Source organism: Chiloscyllium plagiosum, chromosome 35 (genome assembly GCF_004010195.1).
Source record: "Chiloscyllium plagiosum isolate BGI_BamShark_2017 chromosome 35, ASM401019v2, whole genome shotgun sequence".
In the NCBI taxonomy this organism is placed as follows: Eukaryota; Metazoa; Chordata; class Chondrichthyes; order Orectolobiformes; family Hemiscylliidae; genus Chiloscyllium; species Chiloscyllium plagiosum.
Window position 1 is genome coordinate 21,910,328 of NC_057744.1, and position 21,551 is coordinate 21,931,878.

General features: G+C 38.9%; 1 protein-coding gene across 1 annotated transcript; it reads right to left on the reverse strand.

Moving 5' to 3' along the window:
* Positions 1-380: 380 nt before the first annotated feature.
* On the reverse strand, positions 381-21,169 carry LOC122540550 (sushi, von Willebrand factor type A, EGF and pentraxin domain-containing protein 1-like). Its single transcript, XM_043676416.1, has 7 exons — positions 21,107-21,169; positions 19,907-20,140; positions 13,077-13,328; positions 5,941-6,145; positions 4,664-4,779; positions 1,433-1,637; positions 381-441 (listed from the first exon to the last, which is right to left on the reverse strand). The coding sequence occupies exons 2-7, from the start codon at positions 20,025-20,027 to the stop codon at positions 381-383; spliced, it is 960 nt and encodes a 319-aa protein (XP_043532351.1). The 5' UTR covers positions 20,028-20,140; positions 21,107-21,169.
* Between the last annotated feature and the right edge of the window lie 382 nt (positions 21,170-21,551).

Here is a 21,551-nt window from a genome sequence, read left to right on the forward strand (position 1 = left end):
CTGACTCTTCAAATCTTTAAACAACAATGTTCATCACTGGCATCATGTCACATTAATGATAATTGTCTAGTAATCAACCGACCATTATGGATTGATTATGTGGGTTAGTTTAGCTTAAACAGCAAAATACATTACAAGTTGCAGAACAGACATTGCAGAAGAGCAAAATGGTTTTCTGTGCTTGCGCACACCTGCCAGACTGATTAGTAGGCAGAGTGACAGCTTTATTCCTGATGAAGGGCTTTTGCCCGAAACGTCGATTTTGCCTATCCTCGGATGCTGTCTGAACTGCTGTGCTCTTCCAGCACCACTAATCCAGAATCTGGTTTCCAGCATCTGCAGTCATTGTTTTTACCAGAGTGACAGCTTTGTCTATACACTCAAGTCTTCAAAGATGAAGTCTCTGAAGGACAAGTGACACATACATTAAGATTGAGATTCCTGAAACAAATACAACAAAAGTTGAAATATCTGTTTCATTTCTCAATATCTTCTGTTGAGTTCACCTGTGACTGTGACAGTAGCTTTACATGAATTTTTTGAATGTCTATTACCAATGGAATGGATAGTGATCTCTTGACAAAGCTTTGAGTGGATTGATAGGAATGAAGTAATGGAAACTCACTTAAGGATTCAGCCCTTTGAGTTTGTTCTGCAAGTCTTAACAATCATGGTTTATCTGAATGTCACATTCATGTTTTTTTTTTGTCCAGACACCTTAATGCCTTTAAAATCTAAACAAAATCTGCCTCTTTCTTGAATATATACAATGACTGGCCTTCCCAGCCTTCTGTGATAGAGAATTCAACAGGTTCACTATCCTTTCAGTGAAGAAAGGCTTCCTAATCTCCATCTTAAATGGTCTATCCTGTAGATTGAGACTGTCTGCTGGTACCAGACTCCACAACTAGCGAAAACATTCTTCCTGTATCTAGTCTGCCTAGCCTTGTTAGAATTTTATATGTTTTGATTATATCGCCTCTCATCTTTCTAACTCTAGTGAATACAGGCCCAGTCACACCAATCTCTCCTCATAAGACAGCCCTGCCATCCTTGGTATCAGAATGGTGAACCTCTGCTGCATTCTCACTATGGTGAGTATATCCTTTCTTATGTAGAGAAAGCAAACATATGAGGAGTTGGTAAGTAAAGGAGATGAACATCTTGGAGTGAACTGGACAATTGATGGCAACAGTTTGGAAGACAGGGGGAATGAGTGAGGGAACCACTATCTGCAACACATTTGGGAGGCTGAGGAACTTGAAACATCTCCTTTAAGGAAAATGTGTGTGCTTGGTTTCCAATCAAGATCACTTACTCTGCCAGTCAGAGCTTCCTTTCATATGCTTGGATTCTTAACCATAGGTTTATAACTTTTATCAAGTAATCATATGATCCTTATAAGAAATGTTTCCCGATCTGTTTTACTCACCTGATCTGACCAGTGCTTCCTTTTTGTGGACAGTAGAAGCCACGATCACATAATTGGCACGTGTGAAGGCCAACAGTGGAAAAGGTTCCAAATAGGCAGATCTCCGGTACTGAGGCAGTTGAGGAACACTTATAACCAGCTGGACAGGGAATACAGGAGGTGGCATTACCCAAGGAATACTGCCCGGGCTTACACGGCACTGGGTCTGAAAGGGGAATGGTTATTAGTAGTGTTTTAAAAAAGAAAATTAAATCACTCACACACGTCTAGTAGGCATTATAGTTTTACAGCAAGCCATTTAGTTATTTTAACAACTGTATCGGTTAATGTAAACTGACATAATTCAGCAATAAGCACTTATGTCCTTTAATCCTAGGTTGGGCCACAGCAATGGAAAGTCTTGATAAGTTCAATGTGAAGCATTCTGAATGAGAGCAGTGCAAGGTCTAATTTCACCAGTGGATGGAGCTATTGCTGTAACTGCTGTAGCCTCGTGAATCTTTTAAAATAAGACTTCAATTTTGCAGACACCTTGTTGAAAGATGACCAAAAATCTTTAGTTGATTCCAGAGGATAGGTCCCCTGTTTTCAGAGGACAGTTTGAGTTTCATCATCTGTAGAAAGGTCAAGCAACAGGGGAGGCTGATGAAGCAATCAGTTTGAAGAATCCTCTCGGGGGTGAAAAATCAGGAAATTTAAACTATTAGATAGAGAGTGAAATAAAAATTGGGATACGTTCAGGAAGAAACTTAAGTGGAAACAAAAACTTCTACATAAGGTACATTTTATTTTAAATCAGCATTATCTATATTTTATGAATGGATTATGTGAAGCTGTCTGGTATAGTTACATACTCTGATCACTAGATGGCTTTGTGACTTGTTTCTGGCATCTATGATTATAAGGAACTGGAGCAAGAGTCAGCCATTTGACCTCTTGAGTCTTCTACAGCATTTAATAAAATCACCTGAATGTTCCTTTAGCTCCTCTTTCCTGCCTGTCCTCCCTTACCTTTATCTCCTGAATTGATCAAAAACCTTTCTCACTCAGCCCTGAATACATTCAATGACCCAACCTTTACTGCTCTCCAGTGAGGAGAATTCCAAAGTTCAAAGTCCCTCTAAGTGAAAAAAAACTTCTCATTTTTGTCTTAAGTGGCAGCATATTTATTTTTAAACCTTGACCGTTAAAGTCTGGATTCCCTGCAAGACTCAGCATTCATCCTGTCAAGTTCTCTCAGAATCTTACATTTTTCAATAAGCTTGGACTTAATCTGCACAACCTTTCCTCAAAGGCATCCCTTCTATCTTAGAAAACAGCTAAAAGAACCTTCACTGGACTGCTTCCAGTGAATTTATTAGATTAGATTAGATTAGATTACTTACAGTGTGGAAACAGGCCCTTCGGCCCAACAAGTCCACACCAACCCGCCGAAGCGTATACCACCCAGACCCATACTCCTACGTTTACTCCTTCACCTAACACTACGGGCAATTTAGCATGGCCAATTCACCTGACCTGCACATTTTTGGATTGTGGGAGGAAACCGGAACACCCGGAGGAAACCCACGCAGACACGGGGAGAATGTGCAAACTCCACACAGAGAGTCGCCTGAGGCGGGAGTTGAACCTGGGTCTCTAGCGCTGAGAGGCAGCAGTGCTAACCACTGTGCCACTGTGCCACCGTGCTGCCCATAAATCTCCATCCTTAAGTAATAAGAGCAAAACTGTGAAAGGTACCCCAGATGAAGTCCCAGTAACAATAAGTCTGCATTTTCATATGTTTATCCTCCTTACAATAAAGGCCAACATTATTCCATTTGCTTTCTCAATTATTTGCACTTTTTGTGATTTAAGTACCAGGGCATCCAAATCTCTGTACTACTGAGTAGTGCAATCTCTCTCTATTTAATCAATAATATTTTCCAATCTGCTAGCTAATAAAAACAAATTTACATCAATTGGTAGTAGCAATGACATGGTCAAGATAATAATGATATGGGTACTTTTATGATTAATACCTTTATTCATTTCCAATACTTAGCTATGTGTATCATAATCATTAGTTTTATTTATACCTCAATTATTTTCATTGTTGCCTTCATAACTGATGTCAATGCCAATCAGAATCAGACATTTTCGGAGGGGACATATAGTGGGCAACTTTTCAATTTTAGTTGCAGTTTTGAATGCAGTCCAGAAAACCAGATTTTCATTTTCTTCCTTGTCAATTCACTTTCCTCACCACCTTTTTAGGACATCTTGTGCTCTGGTTCCCATGGCTATATAAAGATTCTTGCATCTTTTGCATGGTTGACTGTGAGTGTTGCCAAATTTACTTTTGAGCTGCATCATGCACACATGCACAGTGGTCTAGTGGTAATGTCATTGGATCAGTGATTAAAAATGCTTAGGAATGGACAAAAAAAATGGTGGCCTTGCCAGTATTACCTAATTCTCACCAGTAACAAAAACACAAACACACACGAGATCATGGGCTGATAAAGTAGGAGCTAGAAGTCTGCATGATTTCCCTTCTTGTATACTTAGAGATCTTAATGCCAATTGCAGTGTCTCAGCAATGGCACAATGCATGCCTATCAAATCAGCACAGTTTTACAGGGATCTATCTGGTCTTTATTGTTCAGTCGTGCATTTGATAAACTCACTTGTCATGCGAAACAAGAAGTGCCTGTATCTTTGGAAACTGCCAACTCTAAGATCTATACTTCATATCTCTATGCATCTATTTATAACATTTCACTTTTATATTTCAATTGTTTGCTAAGTCTTACATTGTACAACAAACTTTGTTTTAATTGGCACCTTATGAATGGGCAGTCTCAATAAACTGACAAATGCTATATACCTCAAATACCTGAAGTTTACTATATTTTCATGGTCTCTGTGAATTTCAAGTAGTGAAAAGGTTCTGTGCCAGTAAATTTTATTTAAGACAAAGTTGCATTATTATTTATGTGATTTATGCTATAAATGAAGTATAACAGTGATGTGTATACCCCTGCATTATGTTTCTATTCATTAGTGCATGATTTTACATTGATTATATTTGATCAACCATACACTCCTGATCTGAGAGGTGCCAGTTAATAAAACATTATTAATAATAAAAAACGTTTGCCATAAATACATGTTGTTAAGAAGAAAATACATTTTTTGAACTGTACAGGATTTCACAGTTGAAATTTTATTTTCTCAAAACAGACTAACCATCCTTTGGATCTGGACAGGCATAACCAGCAGGACAGAAGACACATCTCTCTGTGAAGGAGTCTTTGCTGTAAGTACCCAATGGGCAAGAGGTACAGAATATAGATCCAAGGGAGCTACATAAAGAGGGAGAGAACGGGGGGATAAAATTACATACCAGTACACACCTTTGCTTATTTACAGCTACAGCCACAAACTCCTGTTATAGAGGGTGGAACTTTCCCTCCAAGGCTAGAAAAAATAACTTGGGATTGTTATTGGGTCCCCAAGAAAACAATCACTCAACTTGGAATTTCTCTCCACAACTCATTTCAATGTTAAAAATTGATTAATTGGCCACATCACTGCTAGTGGGGGTGGGGAACTCTTTACAGGGCAACCTGTGGCTAGTCCAGGGAGCTAGGCAGGTAAGAAAGGCCTCCAGACTAGCCAAGAGCACCAGAGCTCCACCCAATCTCCCAGATTACCACACCCACAAATCGTGTTCTGCTCACAGAAACTTGATTCCTGTCACCCAAACTACAGCACCCTCCTCCCTCCCAAACAAAGGGAACCTGAATGCGTTAGATCATTCCTTTCAGGCTACCTAAGTGTGGCACTTATTGAGCCTGATTGTCGATTGGCAGTGTGTGTTTGAGGAATGGTGAGGTAAATCTGCTGGCCTCCAGTCCCATCTTGATAAAAATATCCTGGAGGTGGGAAACTGGCACGCTGGATGGTGTAGCTATATTTAACTTATGTCCATTTCCATTCCTAGTTACAGAAGGGGCCAGATATCAAGCAGTTGTCAGCAGGATGTTCACCCAGTGAATGATCTAATTATGCTGAGAGAACCCTGACCTATTATACGAGCCATAGATAGTTGAGCCATCATTCTGAATCGGGTTCAAACCTCCATCGAATAGGTCGAAGGTCAGTGTGATAAATCTAAATAACAACTATTCCCTTAAACCAGGTTACATTACAATCATGTCCCAGGAGAAACATTTGTTACTTTGATTTTTTGTACAGAACAGAATTATCCATCACTTTAAAGAGATCTGCTGAAAGACAGTAAAGTGGAGAATAGAAGAGAGCAGGTCAGACATAAGAAAGTAAGGGGATGAGCTTCCATTACAAAAGTATTTACTATGATTTCAGAATGTCTAAAAACACTTCACAGTCAATGACATACTTTTCAAAATGTTGTCACTGTTGTGATGTAGAAAACACAGCTAATTTGCATATTGCAAACTGAATCAAAACGCAATGTGATATAAAGACCACAAATCACGAACCTGAATGATCCTTTGGTGCAAATCCTAGGGTCTAAAGCAGGGTCACTGCAAAAGAAACCCGCTGGGCAGATGCTGCATATGGTCCCTCCAGTTTGATTTGAGTATGTGCCAGATGGGCAAGGTTGGCAATAGATTTCACCCACTGGACTGTAGCTTCCTCTTTTACAGAGCTCAGGGGACAAGCTTGGGTCAATACAACTGTTACCTGAAAAACAGTGAATCCAGAACCAATCCGTTTGATTGTTACAATCAGAGTTGACTTCATAACTTATCGGTAGTAATGATCCAGTGGCATTATTGATGGGCTGTTAATCCAGAGACCCAGGTAATGTTCCCGGTCTTGAATCCAGATGGTAGAATTTGAATGCAATAAAAATTTGGAATTAAGAATTATTGTTGACCATGAATCCATTGCTGATTGCCGGAAGAACTCATTTGGTTCAATTATATCCTTTAGGGAAAGAAAATACCATCCATACCTGGTCTGGTCTATATGTGATTCCAGACACACAACAATGTGGTTGACTCTTTACTGTCCTCTGGACAGTTAGGAATAGGCAATATATGCTGGCAAAGCCAACGAGGTCTTCACCCCATGAATTAATAATGTAAGTAAGAGGGTCATCTGTATATATTGGTTTCTGCTGGGTGATGGAGGGTCATTTGAGGAAAATCTTAGCCATTTATCAACTAACACTCAATCCTTAGCCTCCTGAATGATGTTAAATTCCAGACTATTGAAAATATGTTGGCTAACTTTAATCTAATTGAGCAACAAAATGAGGAGTCTTAACATTGAGATCAAGCTTTACCTATTTAGATTTAATTTCTTTCAGTGGGTGTATTGGATTTACATCAATTAAATTACTAAAGCAATGGAATGTACACAATTATGAGACTAGTTCCTGCTGCCTGAAGTTGGTAGACCTGAGGTAAATGACCAGTTCTGCCTTTTCCTTAGATTGGGAAAATGGGAGTTTTAGGCATGTCTGCTACAGGTTACATTTTATTGTTAAGCAAATATCTCTGGAAGGAGGGTTTGTGTATCACTGGGTGGTAACCCTGCCTCTGAACATGGAATTCTGGGTTTGCTCCATACTGTAGGACTTGATGGCTATGGAAAGTACATTTATAATGTGACCTGCAACTCCTTCCAATTCGCCAAAGTCAGTTAGTAAGAGCTGGACAATCTTCAAATCAGCCATTCTTAATGTGGAGTAGCTCTCTGGAAGCTACTGATGACAGGCTAATAACCTGGTCCAGGAGAAACTATCTACAGAAATGGACAAAATCTTGTGCATTGCCTATGTCATTAGATCTGACAAATTTCTAAGCCAATAGGTCATTAATGGGTGAAAACTATTTCACGCTGCAGGAAATTAAAAAAAAATTAGTTTTGCACCAGTTGCTGCCAAACGTTTACAAACCAGTATCTTGAGGTTTCACTTCCACTCAGCAAAATCAGTATCAGGTGGCATTATACATGAACGGCAGCATTGCTATGTGCAGTAAACTGAATCTGATCTTATTTGACATAAACTACTCAGTTGAAATCACTTAGAGAGTAGCTTCAACTCTTAATGTGAGGACACCTGTTTCAAGTCAATTTTGCTGTTAATTCCAATTTCTATTCTTAATATTACTGAGATACAACTGCTCAGAAACCCAGACTCTATGGCTAGCTGTTGCAAAAGATAAACTGAAGACAAAAAGCTAAGATATTGTGGTAGATTTTCAGTTTGTTGCCCAAGGCTGAAAACTAGGTTGCCCATTATAGAAACTTGTGGAATAAATGGTTCATTATCAATTTATGCTAAGAGTAGCTACAGAGCATGCGCATGAGGATCAATGCCAGGATTCCAGAATATATCCTATCGTATCATATTCTGGATGTATTAGTGCTTAATAAAGCTTGTTAAGGTTCTCACTCAGAAGAGTATAGACTTCATCTCACTACATAAGCCAGTTGGTTTCAACAGAAGGCAGTTAATTCATTAATGCCAATTTCACACACAGACAGAAAGTTGAAAATCTGACCCATTTGTCTTTTATATTATTATTATGTAGCAAATCAAGTTTATTTTAGGAAGCTTAGATATCTTATGATGTGATACTAAAATTGCTGATGGCCCCAGATTTGATTTGGATATGTACCGCACCACTGCAGGAAAGGACCATTGCTTGCAGGTATCATAAATTATACATGTCATTGTTTGTGTATCCTACAAAATAAAATGATTTATTAAACATTCATGGTGTTTATTACAGGCGCTCTATACACTTTAAAGTGCTTGCACTCACATTGCCAACATAATATATTTAGATCATCTGCTTTCAGTCATACTGTACAGCTGAATAATAGAGCAGCACTCATTTTTTATTCAGCATCTAAATTCTGAAACACCTAATGTGAATTGCTCGTCCGTTTTTGGCAAAGCTTTTTCATAGTAAAATATGCATTAAATTCTTCCAAGGAAAGGTCCTAAGTCTGAATGGCATTTCTTTGTGATAGTCTCACACAAATTGTCAGATTATTTTGTCCATATAAATATCCCACTACATAGAGTGATACATAATCAAATGCAAACATTACCTAAACTAATGTTGAAATACAACATAAATACACATTTCATTCCTCAGCCACAATAAAATAAGTTAAAATGCAAAGGCTCTAAATATATTGGAGCATTGCAATAAAAAAACCCAGATGAAGAAGATGCACTTCAATTCTGATTAGATAACAATTCATTCCATGGATATTCAAGCTGTGGGATGTGCAAGATAATTAGGCAAAAAAGCACAACATCTCAAGAGTTCTGTATCTTTGCTGCATTTTGTTCTGTATATTTTAATTTATTGGCAGAATTGAGCAAATACAACATTCTTTCCCTCAATTTCCTTGCAATGCTTGATTCAGACAGAGATTTCCTGGGAGTATATCAATTTGCACAGACAACTTTAATGCTTTGAAAGGTGACAGGATTTTTTTGAAGATTAAAGTATTTAGCCTAAACTTAAAATTTTAACATGATTATTAAGTCACATCTCGAATGATTTATCTCGATAAAATGCCCTTTATAATTTGCACTCCATTTTGTGCAATGCAATACAGGTCAATCAAAGCATACTTAAAGTGAAGACATGAAATCACATTCAAGAGATAAACTACATATCACTTGGGTTTCACATCCACTGCAATAAAATTGCAGCCACTGCAAGCCAAGGCTAAACAGTTCCCTGGTGGTTCATAGAACACAGCTTAATGTTAACTGAGAACTGATAGTCCTGTCACCTGTCAGCTTTTGTGACAAAAGGGAAGAATGTACTTTTATGTAATGTGTCTCAGACTCTTGGGATGTTCTGAAGCACTTCACAGCCAATAAAGTATCTTTGATGTTCAGTTCCTATTCAGTGTGCAGTCACAACTGCAGCCAGTATGAGCTCAGAAAGATTCCAGAAACAGTGAATCTACAACAAGAGCAAGTTAGCGGCCAGTAATTTTGCAGTGTGTAACTCGGCTTCTAACTTTGAAAGCCTGTCCACCATCTAGATGGCACAAGTCAGGAGCGTGATGGAATAGCGTCCATTTGCAGCTCCAAAAACACTCCAGAAGCTTGACAAAGTCCAGGACAAAGTTTGACTGGTGCCCTATCACAAGCATCCACTACTTTCACCAGCAAATCATCACAGTAATAGTGTGTACCATGTATGCACAAAATGCACAGCAAAAATTTACTAAGCCTTCTTAGCCAACACTTTCCAAGCCTATGAGCACTTGCATCTAGAAGGACAAGGACAGAAGATACATGGGTACGCCATGTTACTGGAACAGAATTCAAACATTATCTATTTGGAATATTGTGCTGTTGCTTTGTGGACCTTGCAGTCATAAAAAGACCAGCCAAACATAAAAAGACCATTTGACAAAATGACTTCTCCAGCCACTTTTGACTGAAAGGGCTATTAAAACAGATTATATCTGAAGTGGTACTGTTAGCCCACCATTTATATCATACATACAAAGAATGGGTTGATCAGGGCATAGAACTCTAATGTACTTGAGGAGGTACTAGTAGTTATTTTTATCTACTAAGGTCCTCTGGAAAAAGAGATAGAAACCAAATTTTGAATTGAAACAGACTATTCAATTGGCAAGTCACATGATCAAAACCCACTCTGACCAATGTAATTCTTATCTCAGGACACCATTGCTTTGGTCTGGTAAGGATCTAGTTACTGTTAACATTGGTCTGCTAAGATCTAAGATCTGTTAACATAACATCAGACTTCAGGCTGAGCTAAGCCGGTCTCAAATTTCAATCTCTTCAAAACTTGGTTTATGGCAGAAATTTACATTCATCTGAAAAGAGAACCAACTCCATGTTGTTCTGTCTGTGACAACTATGAAAAGGAATTCTTCCATAAACTCCTGCCTCCAGTCAATGGTACTCACCTGCACCCACTTTCCTGTAGAAAACTAGATCCGCTGGACAAAGGTCACATGTGTTAATGCCCAAATCTTTGTTTCTTAACCTATTCTTAATTACAACCTGTTCCTTATCTTTCTTTCTTCCTTGTTTATGGATCTGTTGTGACAATCATCCCCTGAGTTTGAATGCATGTGTGAAACATTCTTTTGTTTTAATCTAAAAGGTTTCCTGTAGTCAATTTTAAATTAGACTTTGCAAACCAAGCATTCATGGGTGGGGGTGGGGATAAACACCACAGCCAATGTCAAAAGTTGCAGAAGAAAATATAAAAGTAAAACATCTGCTTATGGATAAAAAATAAAATAATTTAATTGACCTCTTCCTTTTGTTCATGACAACACCAACCTGCATTTTCTCCATGATCCATATTCCGTCTGTAATCTTTATATTGTTGCACCATCCTCCAGCCTTATATTCTGGCCATTTAATCCTCTAATTCTGCCTTCCTGTGCATTCCTTTCTTTGTCTAATCAAACATTTTGGAACACCCAGTCCAAAACTCTCTGCCTCTTGATTAACTTCCTCTTCTTTTAAAGATAAAAAATTTATATTTTCCAACATTTCATTTTGATATGACATTCTATGAGCTCTACTGGCCCTGCCTCACCTGTTTCAGTGTCTGTTGCACCTGGTAAAATCACTTGGAGTGTTTTGTACATTAAAATTGCTACAGAGGTACACTGAACCTTGCTTTGAACATGTTTAGAGTATTGTGTATGCTTGTAGTCTCCATGTTATAAAATAGGGCTTGGAAAAAGTGGAAACTCAATTTGCAAAAAATGATGCCAAATCCTTGTAGCTACAACTATCAGGGGAAACTGAACAGATGGAACTCCTTTCTCTGGAAGAGGAAGACCTAGGATAATTATGAAATGTTTGATAGGATAAACAAACAGAAGGTATTTCTAGCTGTGGGGAATTCCACAATCAGATCCATAAGTATACAATAGTCACCACTAAATTCAGTAATAAAGGCAAGAGCTGCTTCTTTACTCAGATTGTGAGATTGTGGAATACACTATGTTATTATCCCAACTAATGGTAATACTAGACCAGTCAGATCCCAGAGTGAAATCTGAATTGATAACTTTCTCGTGATACTTCTTTACCTTGATGGCCAGTTACTAAACATATTCACAAAAGGTGACCAATTTACTTTTAACAAAAATAATTACAAGGTTACTGCATAAAAGAATAAAAAGAATGTTACGTTAGAAAGAATTATCTGAAATGATCTTAATGCAAATATCAGAAATAAAGATTTAGCTCTTTCACCTTTAATGACTTTGCAGATACTGAAAGTTCAGTGAAAGATCATCCTATTTTCATTTTAAACTGACTTGTTCCTTGGATATGACTGTAATTGCTTTATTTTTAGCAAACCTCTGCATTAACTTGGTTTTATTTCTTCTGTAAATATCTATTACGAAGATCCCGAAACCAATTGTCAATATAGCTCACTTATGCCTCAACATTAATTCCCCTTGCACAGGCTTCTGTCTCTGGAACTTTTCTCTCACTAAGATTAAGCCTCTCAGGCCTTCTTTTTTTTTGCCTTGACTGATTTGGAGCCTGCTAAACTGCATTGCTGCTTTATTATCCTTTCTCTTTCTGAATTATCTACTTCTCATTCTGAAAGAAACACGCACTCTCCCTGCCCTTTTGAACTGTTTCATCTTTCGAAAATAACTTGTTTCTGTCGTTGTCTTCCTGTGTTATAGGACACCTTGTTACTATGCAATTCTTCTTAAAAAAAGCTTCTACCTCTTTTCTAAAGCACTGAACCATTCATCTCCAGAATTTTGAAATCCTAATTTAAATGCATGCAAACAAATTTACAGCCAACACAGTTTTACTCCTAGAAATCAAAAATGAAATGAAAATGATATCTTCCTTTCTTATAACATTTAGGGATACAAATCAAATGTAATTTAGTACCTGGTTCTGTTGACTGTAAACTCAGGTTTCTAAATAACGCTCATTATATATTATGAACCTTCATCATAGTTACCTTATTGAATCATGTAGTTGAATAGTGTTGATGCACTTAAGGGGAAGCTAGTAAAGTACATGAGGGAGAAAGAATAGAAAGATATGTTGGCAGGATTAGATGAAGAGGAACATAGGGTCAATAGGCCATTTAACTACTTGAGCCTCTTCCACCATTAAATACATTCATGATTGGTAGGTGGCTTGAGCTGAAATATCCACCTCATCCCCATATCCTTTACCCCCTTTAGTTACAAGAATCTATCACTCTCAGATTTAAAATTAATATCTGACTAAGCAACAATTGTTACTTGTAGATGAGATTCCAAATTTCTGGCACCCTTTGTGTGTGGAAAGGCAAGATATGTCTCATGTGGAGTCAAAGCGTGGGCACATACATTTTGGACTAAATGGCCTGTTTCCTGTGTTGTAAAATGCTATGTGATCCAATATAATAAAATAAGCAGAATAGCTTCACAAGAATATTAAAGATCATCACAAGTCAGGCAGCCATGGTGGAATGGTTGAAAATAAGTTGCCAGAGAATTGAAGTTAGAGCAGCTAATCATATGTTTACATGGATATGAATCGACACTGCTCCAAATTGATAAAAGCTAATAATAAATGATGCAGATTTTACAAGATGCTTTTACAAACCTGCTGGACATAAAGCACACTGTGTATTGCCTTCTGTATCTGCGTATGTTCCAAAAGGACAGGTCTGAGGAGCTGTGAGTCCTGAGGTCACACAATGTTTCCCCACTGGGCAAAGCACTGGGTCACTTGCAGGATTCTTGCAATACTCTCCACGGTTGCATTTCTTGCATTCTGCTTGCCCATGGTTGTTGGCATAGTAACCAGGAGCACAAGGGATGGGCTGAATGTTGGCCTCATAAGGGCAGTAATGTCCTGAGAAATAAAACATAGTCTGAGAGCTGGAATTTTACCAGAGGCTACAATCAGACCAGAAATCAAGCTGAATGTTTCTATTCGCAATTAAGACAATTCACATTTGAAAAGCTGAGTGCAGAAGACCTTTCTTTATCTGTACAACACCACGTGACAGCAAAAAATAAACAAAAATACAAAGCCATGAGCTTTTCAGAGCCAGCGACTGTCAACATGAATCAGGAAAGCTGTGAAAATTCATTGCCATGTTTTCAAATCCATCCCTCAGACTGATGTCAAGCACTCAGATGTTTAATAACATGGACCTTCATGTTATTGAAAGGGCTATGAATGCAAATAGACATTTACAGGTTGTGTTTAGTTTGGATTTCAATTTGAAAGCTGGCATTCGTGAATGAAACAGTGACCAGGACAAATTACAAAAACAAAAAATTGCAGATGCATTGGAGCACAAATCAGAATTTATGGAATGGTTTCATATTAAGTCTACCTGAATTGACCACATTAGTCTGGCTTAACAGTGAATACTACAGCGGCTGCAGTGGTCCTAAAAGAAAGCTCACCTCAAGTTCCTTTAGGATAATGAGAATGGGTAATAACTGCCATTCTTGCCAATAGTGGCCACAGTCTGTATATAAATGAGTAAGCAGATCACAATTTTACCTAAGCAAGAGCTGGTGAGGTTTGTAAGGATTTTATTATATCCATCACTACATTAAAATATGCAAACACTATTAGATTTAATGAGCTCTATTTTCAATTCTGGTCTCCTTCTTATCTGAGGGAAGCTGTGAAACTTGAAAGGGTTCAGAAAAGATTTCCAAGGATGTTGCCAGGGCTGGAGGATTTGAGCTATAGGGAGAGGCTGCACAGGCTGGGGCTGTTTTCCCTGGAGCGTCAAACTGAAGGGTGACATTTTCGAGGTTTATAAAATCATGAGGGGCATGAATACAATAAATAGACAAGGTTTTTTTTCCTGGGATGGGGGAGTCCAGAACTAGAGGGCACAGGTTTAGGGTGAGAGGGGAAAGATATAAAAGAGACCTAAGGGGCAACCTTTTCACGCAGAGGGTGGTGCGTGAATGGAATGAGCTGACAGAGGAAGTGGTGGAGGCTGGTACAATTACAACATTTAAAAGACATCTGAATGGATATATGAATAGGAAAGGTTTAGAGAGATATAGGCCAAATGCTGGCAAATGGGACTAGGTTAGGTTAGGATATATGGTCGGCATGGACCAAAGGGTCTGTTTTTGTGCTGTACCTCTCCATGATTTTATGAGTGGAGTTCAGTGCAAAGATTTTCCCTGAGGCATGGGGTTAGTATGTATGAGATAGGGTCCCTGACCTTGACAGTGATGCAATATGTCTTCCAATGTGTATGTAGAAATATCAAGCAAGAATTGAGGAATCATTATGTGGCTGTTCCCACTGTTGAATTGCATGTGACCTTCCTGTTGAGCCTCATACATGAAAATGGCAATGATCATGAGGTGCACACTAACTCACTGCCTCAGAAAAAGGTAGAATTTTCACAACTAAAATGACTCCAGAGACCTGAACCCAGAAATACAGGCTTTCGGGAGGAATGTGTCAGATTCCAGATTACATATCCCGGACTTCTGGAGGCAGTTGACCATAAGTAATAGTGGCTACCACCAATCATGTCTACTTTTGTCAGTTAAGAGTAAGAAACATGATATCTACAGATCAGACATGGTAGGAACAAGCCTAAACTAAGAAAATGCAGAGTCAAAAATCACATGACACGGGTTATAGTCTAACAGAATTATTTAAGCTTTTCGCATCCCGCTCCTTCCTCAGACAGCTCAGCAACTGGACTATAACCAGTGTCATGTGACTTTTGACTTTGTCCACCCCATTCCAACACCTGAACCTCCACATCATTAAGAAAATGCTGGTTACCCTTTTTGGATATAGTCTATTGACATGTTTAAGGGAGGCCAGGTGTCATTTCAGGGACAAATCCTGCCTTTTTGGATTGTTTGTAGTGGACAAGATTGTGTATAAAAATGCATAAATTCTTTTGAAACTGAAATTCATTGGAACGCTAAAGAAGTCATCAAATGGAACAATCAAGTCATTTAAAACACTTCCCTTCCAAATGTTTGGAGAAACAGCCTTATCATGTTTAACAGAACCAGAGATTCCTGTGTTCCCGTTGACATAAGCCTTAGAATATAGCTACTGGATTAATGTTGCATGACTGACTTCACAACCTTCTGTTATCTTAGTCGGGTGCCTTTTAGCTCAGGGATTGATTGAGAGCTCCAAGTCATTCTAAATATTTCAAAATAGCACTTTAAAAATCCAATCCTTGTCTTATAATGGCTTAAACGAGTTAAATTTAGTGAATGGTTGTTGTAAATGAAAAGGATTGGGGATAGGAAGTAGTTTACCATGAGTTGATGCTAAATAGTCAAGGATTTGGGTGGAGGGCATGAGGTAATATGCACTTTCTTTTAATTTGTTCATGGAATATAAGCCAGCATCCTTTGCTAATCCCTAATTGCCCTGGAAAAAGTAGTGGTGAATTGCCTTCTTAAATCATTAATAGTGGGCGGCACGGTGGCACAGTGGTTAGCACTGCTGCCTCGCAGCGCCAGAGACCCGGGTTCAATTCCCGCCTCAGGCGACTGACTGTGTGGAGTTTGCACATTCTCCCCGTGTCTGCGTGGGTTTCCTCCGGGTGCTCCGGTTTCCTCCCACACTCCAAAGATGTGCAAGTCAGGTGAATTGGCCATGCTAAATTGCCCATAGTGTGGGGTAAATGTAGGAGTATGGGTGGGTTACGCTTCGGCGGGTCGGTGTGGACTTGTTGGGCCGAAGGGCCTGTTTCCACACTGTAAGTAATCTAATCTAATCTAATCTGTAAGTAATCTAATCTAATCACTGTAGTTCTTGGGGTATAAAGATACCAACAGTGCTGTTAGCCATGATGAGCCAAGATTTTGACTTAGCAACAGTGAAGGAATGGTAATACACTTCCAAGCCAGGATGATGTGAGGTTAAGAGGGGAAAATTGCAGATGATGGCGAATCTATACATTTGGTGCCCTTTTCCTTTAAGGTGGAAGATAATATGGATTTGCTTTCAGAACCCTTGGTGAATTATTGCAACACATTTGGAGATGATACACACTACAGCCACTGAGTGTCAGTGGTGAAGAGAGTGAATTTTGAAGTGGCAGATGTGATACCAATCAAACGGGTTGTTATGTCCTGACAAATGGAGAGCATTGCACACTCCTAACTTGTGTCTTGTAGGTGGAGGAGAAGCAATGGGGAAACTGGAGATGAGTTACTTGCCACAGAATTCCTAGCCTCTGACCTGCTCTTGTAGATATAGTATTTATGTGGCTTGACCAATATAGTATTATGTGACTTGTCCAATACAGTTCAATAGTGTACAACTCAGCACAGGAACAGGCCTTTCGGCCCACCAAGCCTGCACTGATTCCTGATCCTTATTTAGACCTGCTAACTTACTGCTCATCCAGGTCCCCATATGGATAAAAACTGCTTGAATATCTCTAGTATTGTGAATTGTGCTGAACACTGTGCTATCCTCAATGAACATCCTCACTTCAGACATTATGCTGGAGGGAAGGTCAATGATGAAGTTGTTGAAGATGGCTGGGAATGAAACAGCTGCAGAAGATTGATCCTTGGACACTACTATAAAGAACACCTGGAGTGATTTCCTGGGGGCTAAAATGGTTGACCTCTAAAAACCACAATTTTACTCCTTTGTGCCTGATATGACTCCAACCTTTATCTCCCTAAATCCAACTGACTCCAGTTTTGTGAGAGCTTCTTGATGTTATAATTGGTTAAATACAATCATTCTTATCTCATCTCTTGAGTTCAGTTCTTTTGTTCAAGTTTATAGCAAGTCTATAAAGAAGTCAGGGACCAAGTGACCATGGCATAATCCAAATTAAGTACCTGTGAGTAGATTATTTATTTGCAAGAGCTTATTGATAACATGGTTGAAAATCCCTTCTATTATTTTCCTCATGATTGACAGTAGATTGATGAAGCAATAATTGACTGACAGGACATACCTAGAATCGTACAGCATGGAAAAAAAGGTCCTTCAATCCAACAAGTCCATGCTGACCATAATCCCAAACTAAACTGTCCTACCTGCCTGCACCTGGTCCATATCCCTCCAAACATTTCTTATTCATATATTTATCCAAACATGTTTTAAATGTTGTAACGGTATACACATCCACCACTTCCTCTGGAAATTCAATCCAGACACAAAACACTCTCTGTGTAAAAAAAAAGTTGCCCCCACGTCTTTTTAAAATCTTTCTCCTCTCAAGATAAAAATATGCCCCAGGCTTGAAATCCCCCACCCTAGGGAAAAGACATGTGCCATTCACCTTATCTATACGACTCATGATTTTATAAACCTTGGGTAGACTCTTATGTTGTATCTGTACTGGATTAGCTTCCATAGGGAGGCAACTAGTTCTGGAGCACAAGTCTCCAGTTCTATTGCTGAAATGTTTTCGGGGCCCCTAGCCTTTACAGTATCCAGTGTCTTCAGATATTTCTTGAAATGGCATTAAAATAGTTGAATGCAGGCATGCGATGCTGGGATCTGAGGTGAAGACCAAAATGGATCATCCAAGCAGCATTGGGGGCTAAAGGACAATGCAAATATTCAGATGTGTCTTTTACACTGATGTGCTAGGCTTCTTCATGATTGAGGATGAAAATATTTATGGAGCCTCTACCTCCATTGACTTGATTAATTGTTCACAACCATACATGGATACATGTGACAGAACTGCAGAGGTGGATTTGATCCACTGGTTGTGAAATCAGTTATTAAACTGGAAATATCATTAAATAGGTTGATATTGATTTACTTAGGAATGTTGTGTGGAAATAAGGGAATTGAATTAGGGAATGCAACAGCAATTCAGAGAAGGTCTAACATGGAAAATGATTGAAAATCCATTTGTGTCCTAGATAATTGCATCTTATTTGTTTCCTAAGTGATTAGTTCCCTGCATTCTTCCAATTATACAATGTATACAACTAGATTCTGTGAAGTGGAAAAACTGATGAAGAAAATACAGACAGGAATTATTCAAGAAATACTTTGAGGGAAAAGTACTTGATAATAAACTGTCAACTAACTATCCAAGGGAAAACTTCCAAATGGTTTTCAGTAGAATCAAATGTCACCTTCCTTTCCACATGTTGAACCCCCCTGGGAAGTGAAACCTTGAACACGAGCACGGGGTACACATAAAATGATTTAAAACAAATGAGGAAGTTGGATCTTTTGAGCTGTACTGGAGTACATCAGGAGAGGTTCATTTGATCAGATTAGGGTGTCAGTTTACTTGCTGGTCTGAGAAGACAGAAGTAGAGAATTCACTGTCCTTGTGGTCTCACAGTAATTTTTTTCTACTATTGCTTGACATTCCTGGTTCATTGTAAACATGAAAGCACTGCAGTAAAACTCTCAGTATAATTGTGATCATCACCATACTATTAGCTCTGCTGTGATTCGTAACCTATTCATCATAACTAATTATGCTATAAATTAGTTGCCTCGATTAACTTTCAAGAGAAAATACAACTTGAATGAGGGAAGCATTGCCAGCAAGGCTAAAGGTTAAGAAAGTATTACTAATTAATTACCAAGTTTTGAATTACAGGAATGAGACTCCACTTGGCTTGAATAAATACCCTACAGGGACAGATTCTAAGGCTCCAGGATCATATTGTTTCCCCTTTCTGTATCACCGGTCTATTGTAGAAGTGAAAGACAGCCACTTTCTTTCAATGTTACAGCCACTGATGAGAAATTAATGATGCTCAATATCTGTTTACATGGCAGAAGTTCCAGATAATAGGGATTAGCAATGCTCCTGAAAGGCAAGCTGCTGCCATCCGACAGTCAGCAATCTCCACTGTACTTCACCACGCAAGGAAGAAGCATCAGCTTTGTTTGATGAGGGGTTCCTTCCAGTATTCCTTGGTAGGCCAGTTTGACAGTGACCTTACCATTACCGACACTACTTGGGTATATTCCTGAAGGTTTTATGGCATGATGTTCAACCACCTACTTTTCTGTATACCTCCAATATTTTCTTTAAGTAATAACTGAAGAAAAATGCAGTTATAGTTTTTTCCATATGTTTTGTCTCCTCGTTTGCAGACAACAATGAAAAGCAAATGAACATTTAATTCTTGAAGAATATACCATCTTAGATAATTGATTGCATGAAAAGACTTTGATTGTGGCTCTGGAGTAATATGCACTGAAGATATGTGCCCTGGCCAGTGAATTGGATAAGTAATTAAAATGATATAGCACCGTACTTTATCAGCATTGCCATGGTGGGATGATTGGCCTCCCTATAATACAGTGAGTTTCTATGATTTGTTACTTAATGACATTAGCAAACTGAAAAGTCAGGATCACCTTACATGTAGTTGGACTTATGGGGACTAAGACTATCCTGATGCAATAAATTATCTACCTATCCTCAAATGGACAGATAATAACTACAGAAATTCTCCTACCTCTTGGACAATCCTCACAGCTTTTGGTTCCATTTAAAGCATACTTTCCAAGTCCACAAGGTTTTGGATGGTGGTGCTTCTCACAGTTGAAGCCTCCGGGGCAAGGTAGACAGCTGGTCATGCCACTCTCACTGTAATACCCAGGCTCACACCTAACAGCTTCAGTGGGAGAACAGAAAGATCCAGAAGGACATTTGATGCAGTTGAAGGCACCTGGCTTGTCATTGTAAAACCCTTTCAGAAAAAAAAGGAACATCTTAACATACATATGCACATACAATGAATATGTAGGTGGCAGATGAAGTTTAATTTAGATAAATGTGAGGTGCTACATTTTGGGAAAGCAAATCTTAGCAAGACTTATTTATACACTTAATGGTAAGGTCCTAGGGAGTGTTGCTGAACAAAGAGATCTTGGAGTGCTGTTTCATAACTCCTTGAAAGTCGAGTCGTAAATAGATAGGATAGTGAAGAAGGCATTTGGAATGCTTTCCTTTATTGGTCAGAGTATTGAATACAGGAGTTGGAAGGTCATGTTGAAGCTGTACAGGATATTGGTTTGGCCACTTTTGGAATCTTGTGTGCAATTCTGGTCTCCTTCCTATAGGAAAATGTTGTGAAACTTGAAAGGGTTCAGAAAAGATTTACAAGGACGTTGCCAGGGTTGGAGGATTTGAGCTATAGGGAGAGGTTGAATAGACTGGAGCTGTTTTTCCTGGAGCATCGGAGGCTGAGGGGTGACCTTATAGAGGTTTATAAAATCAAGAGAAGCATAGATAGGGTAATTAGACAAGGTTTTTTTCCCGGGGTGGGGGAGTCCAGAATTAGAGACCATAGGTTTAGAGTGAGAGGGGAAAGATATAAAAGAGACTTAAGGCGCACCTTTTTCATGCAGAGGGTGGTACATGTATGGAATGAGCTGCCAGAGGATGTGGTAGAAGCTAGCACAATTGCAACATTTAAAAGGCATTTGGATGGGGACATGAATAGGAAGGGTTTGGAGGGATTTGGGCCTGGTGCTGACAGGTGGAGTTAGATTGGGTTGGGACATCTGGTCGGCATGGACAAGTTTGACCAAAGGGTCTGTTTCCGTGTTGTACATCTCAATGACTTATAACTACAACTGGAAACAAACAGCAACAGGGAGAAAGAAAATTCTTTCAGAGTATGCAAAGCAGGAGCTTTAGGTGATCAGTGTACCTGAAGCACAAGGTAAACATCTTGTTCCTCCTTTAATATTGTAGGTTCCAGCAGGACAGGGAACAGCTCTTGAAGGGTCTGTACAATCTCTCCCAGCAGGACAAGTTAAACAGCGTGTCTGGCCAGGCTTTGGTTGATAGGTCCCCACAGAGCATAAAATTGGTGAAGTTAACCCTACTACTGGGCATAGATAGCCTGCAACAAGAAACAGTTCAAGAATGTTGAATGAACTTCTGCAATCATTGTATCTGCCACTATCTTATTTATGGAAACCAACTCCACTGTTAGCTTTAAATTAATTCTTAGATTTTAAAAGTTTCATCCCTGTCTTCAAATCCCTCAAATGCTTTCCTAACTCAGTAACTTCCTACAGCCTAACAACCTTGTAACAACTCAGCATTTCCTGATGACTGGTCTCTTGGACATCCCTTGCTTCTTTCACTGA

What these genes read in the sequence shown, in the direction of transcription:
- LOC122540550 (XM_043676416.1), bottom strand. Translation starts at nt 20,027, where the DNA reads ATGACCAGCTGTCTACCTTGCCCCGGAGGCTTCAACTGTGAGAAGCAC. An exon ending in CTGTGAGGATTGTCCAAGAG is followed by an intron (nt 13,329 to 19,906) that starts GTAGGAGAATTT and finishes TTTATTTCTCAG; the next exon opens with GACATTACTGCCCTTATGAG. An exon ending in TGCACCAAAGGATCATTCAG is followed by an intron (nt 4,780 to 5,940) that starts GTTCGTGATTTG and finishes CTCTTTATGTAG; the next exon opens with CTCCCTTGGATCTATATTCT.